Below are 3,984 nucleotides of genomic sequence, written 5' to 3'. Positions count from 1 at the left end.
GCGGCAGCGGGCAGGCGGTCAGTCGCCGGCGGGCGAGCGATCTCTAGCCACCCAGTCGCGAGGGCCTGGCCTCTCGTCCCCTGGCTTCTCCTGCCAGCCCTGGCTTCTCCTGCTAGCCCGGCCTTTCCCTGTGTGATGCCTCTCAGCAGTTCAAACTGTCCTCTGGGCCTGCAGTTTGCTGGGTGTGGAGGGTGGCTATTGGGATCCCCGACACCCTATTGTTTTGATTTTTTTCCGCTTGCCCCTCCCCCAGCGCTGGCTAGACAGGTTTCATTTTCGCCGCTGATGGGAGGGGGAGTTGAAGGTCAGGTGTCTCTACCTATCCCTGTGTCTTTATGCAGGCTCGTTCTGATAATCCCTCCCCCGGGAAGCCTGGGAGAGATTTTATTCGAATTCCCCGCTGTATGGGAGATGGGCTGTGTAACACACACCTGTTTTATTGTTGCAATCTGTTGGAGAGTGGTGGTGGTGACCTCAGCTCTCCAAGATGGTGGCCGCTGGCTTCCTTGGTGGACTTTCCGTTGTGGGAGATAGAACTGGACCGCTTCCTTCCCCGTCTCAAATCCCGAACTCAGCCCGAAGCTCAGTGAGGGCACAGCCGGCAGGATTCCACAGAATCCATAGCAGTGTTTCTCTCTGCTTGCTGGTCGCTTCTCGGGGGCGCCCGTGGGGCGAGCCGCGCGATGGGCTGCAGATCAGTTGGCCTGGAACTCCAGTCGCACAGTTGGCTCGTGTTAGAGATTCAATAACCGGTCCTCGGTGCTGGAAATCCTTCCTCTAGGTTTCGGTGCACCCCTATTTTGCTGTAAATTCCTAACCAGATAGCCCTTTGTGGCTCTAACTCGTTATTCATCCGCGCAGTGATGCGGTACACGGGGTGTGATGCACTCTATTCTCGGCCATCTTCGCTGTCTATTTTGGGATTTTAGAAATCACCTCTTCATAAATTTGTACCTTTGTATTGATAGCCCAACTTAATTTTCACATTTTAACTCCCTGTCAATAAACATGAAATAAGGATACCACAGAGAAATTATTTTTATAAAGGTACTTTTATTAAGTAAATTTAGGTTAGATTTTGGTTGGGAGCGCTAGAATTACATAATTATAAGAGTTAATTATGCTAATGTCTTAAATATTTGCATTTAAAGGTGAGAATGCTATCAGTTCAGGAATTGTAGTCTTTTTGCAAGGAATTATTTTGTTAATGTTTTAATCAAACCAGTGATTACACCAAGGGGCTGGCTATTGTGTAATATTATCATATATCATATATGCGTGCATATATATTATATTCTTTAATACCATACATGCATACATAGATACTCTCCCATCAACTGACTGATGATTTAGCTGCTATAAAAGCTAGTACTTTGTTTTAGCCCTGATAAATCTAGCACTGCAGTGGTCATCTAAAATCTGATTATACGTTGAAAAAATATAAAGTACAGATTGATTGATGTCAGAAAACATTTTTAGATGAAGGACTTAAAGAGTTTGTCTTTCTGATTATCTCAGTTTGATAGCCATTTACGTTATGTGGTGTACATCTCTGTGGAGAAACCCGAGTTTGTAACACAATCATACACAGTATCCTTTTGCTTTTGTTGTTTTTCATTAGATTATACTTATTTACTGATGCTCCTTATAGGTTTACTTTGTATAATCATTATATATCATAAAACCTGTTTTTCCCTCACGTTGTTATGTATAAGGTGGTACACCAGAAACCAGAAGGATTTCTATAAATGCAGAGTATAGTACCTTCCACTCAAGGATCTTATAGTCTGGCTGGTGAAATGAAAACATTACCAGACAGTAGACATAAATATGAACAATGCAGACATGGTATGTAAAAGAATGTAACCCAGAAGTCTCTGCACAGAGTGGATCAAACACTATGTATGTAAAACAAGTTTTTGGCCTGGTTAATTAACATTGCTGTTTTTACTTTTTTTGTTATTAGTATGTTGGCAGATAAACTGAACATGACTCCAGAAGAAGCTGAAAGATGGATTGTGAATTTGATTAGAAATGCAAGACTGGATGCCAAGATTGATTCTAAATTAGTGAGTATTGTGTTAGTTATGGTACATACTAAATCATAATCACTGATTTTTTTACTACTTCTGAGAATTTTCTATTAGTGCATTTAATCTATTAAGAATTTTTGTTTCATTTTTTTAATGCATAATAGTTCTTTGAGGTTAACATCAACCTCTTTTTTTTCTTGCACAGAAATATTGTTATTTCTGTACAGTATATAAAAATATGTGCAACAATATGTAGTATTGTCGTGTCATGCTCATGACTTACTGGGAAACTTGTCATTAGCATTACAGGAACAATTTTCCTCTGCTTCATTTTAGGGCCATGTGGTTATGGGTAACAATGCAGTCTCACCCTATCAGCAAGTGATTGAAAAGACCAAAAGCCTTTCTTTTAGAAGCCAGATGTTGGCCATGAATATTGAAAAGAAACTTAATCAGAATAGTAGGTCAGAGGTAAGAACCACTTATTTTTTTCTTTCTCTCTGGGATTTAGCAAGAACATAATTGCTGCATGAATTTGGAAAACATTTCAGTATCAGATTTTTATCTTTCCAACTTAATAAACATCTTGTTTTAAGAAATTACTAACTGAAAATAATTTTCTATGAAGTATTATATATGTTAAGATTAAGGAACTGAAACAATTTTGTCTTCCTGTGTGACTTCATTAACTCGTTTCTCCAGGGTTTCAATATTTCATTTAGTTAGTAGTTGATAACATACCTACATATGTAGCCTTCTTGTGCTTGAAATGTGTGTTCTTTCTAAGTAAAAGAAATGTATCTATTAAAATGTTGGTCTTGTTTTACCTATTAATGCTGGTTTTATACAAAATTCATTATATCTTTTATCTGATGTTCATATTTAACTGTCAAAAAATAATGGTAGAGTTCCTATATATTAGATATTGAGGGAACTTGAAGGATCTTGTAATTTTGAGATTCCAAATCATCCTTAATTCTCTTTAGATGTTAAGATTATATGTGGCTGGGGATTAGGAAGTTGTTAGGTAGGAGGAAATTGTGGAACATTCAGGTACTCCATTTAATTGAGATTTTAAAGAAAGGTTTTATGATTTTTTTTCTGTTTACTCCAGGATCACTTTGTATCGATTATTGTTTCAGTGTTGATGATTCTGTTATTGTTATATTTTGCTATTTGCCAAGAGTTATATTAATGCTGTATCACTTTTTTATATGTTAACTTTTTCAGAAAGTATTTTCTATTTACCATGTCAATTTTTTTCTGCACATTTTAGGCACCTAACTGGGCAACCCAAGATTCTGGCTTCTACTGAAGAGCTGTAAAGAATACATGAAAATGGGAAATATGAAATAATAAAGCCAATATATAAAGGGTGACACATTTTAGAAGCAATTAACATATTCAGTGTACATTTTGAAGAATTTAAATAAAATTGGCTGAGGTTCATTTTCATTTGTTGTGATTTTTTTCCTTGTATGTGCAAGTATGTGTTTTTAACTTTTTATTTTGGAATACTTATATATTCGTAGAAAGTTGAAAAAATTGTACAGTGAGGTCTGTGTCAGCTAAACCCAGTTTCCCCTCTTTTATTATTATTTTTTTAATATTATAAAAAATCAAAACCAGGTTAGGGGCTGGGGTTGTAGCTCAATGGTAGAGAGTTTGCTCTTACATGTGAGACACTGGGTTCGATCCTCAGCACCACAGGAAAATAAACAAACAAAATAAAGATACGGTGTTAATATACAAGTAAAAATATTTTTTAAAAAAACAACAACCAGGTTATTGACATTGGTACAATGTGTGTGAATGCCTCTAAAGTATTCTATCACATGTATAGATTTGTGTAACTGTCATTGCAGTCAAGGTGCAGTACTCTCATTAGATCGTTTTCATGTGATCTTTTTGTAACCATAACTAACCTAGCAGCTCTAATTCCCCAAGAAAA

General features: G+C 37.1%; 1 protein-coding gene across 2 annotated transcripts in view; it reads left to right on the top strand.

The window, feature by feature from the left end:
- Eif3e (eukaryotic translation initiation factor 3 subunit E) overlaps positions 1-3,488 on the top strand; it is a 46,431-nt gene extending 42,943 nt beyond the window's left edge. For both annotated transcript variants that reach the window (XM_015486376.2, XM_015486375.2), the window contains 3 exons: positions 1,967-2,069; positions 2,370-2,504; positions 3,310-3,488. In XM_015486376.2, coding sequence (XP_015341862.1) covers positions 1,967-2,069; positions 2,370-2,504; positions 3,310-3,348 — 277 coding nt within the window. In that variant the 3' untranslated portion in view covers positions 3,349-3,488. The remainder of the gene's footprint in view (positions 1-1,966; positions 2,070-2,369; positions 2,505-3,309) is intronic.
- Positions 3,489-3,984: the final 496 nt, after the last annotated feature.

Source organism: Marmota marmota, unplaced genomic scaffold (genome assembly GCF_001458135.2).
Source record: "Marmota marmota marmota unplaced genomic scaffold, marMar, whole genome shotgun sequence".
NCBI lineage: Eukaryota > Metazoa > Chordata > Mammalia > Rodentia > Sciuridae > Marmota > Marmota marmota.
The sequence above is the reverse complement of the archived record's forward strand: the minus strand, read 5'-3'. Positions and strand labels throughout refer to the sequence as shown.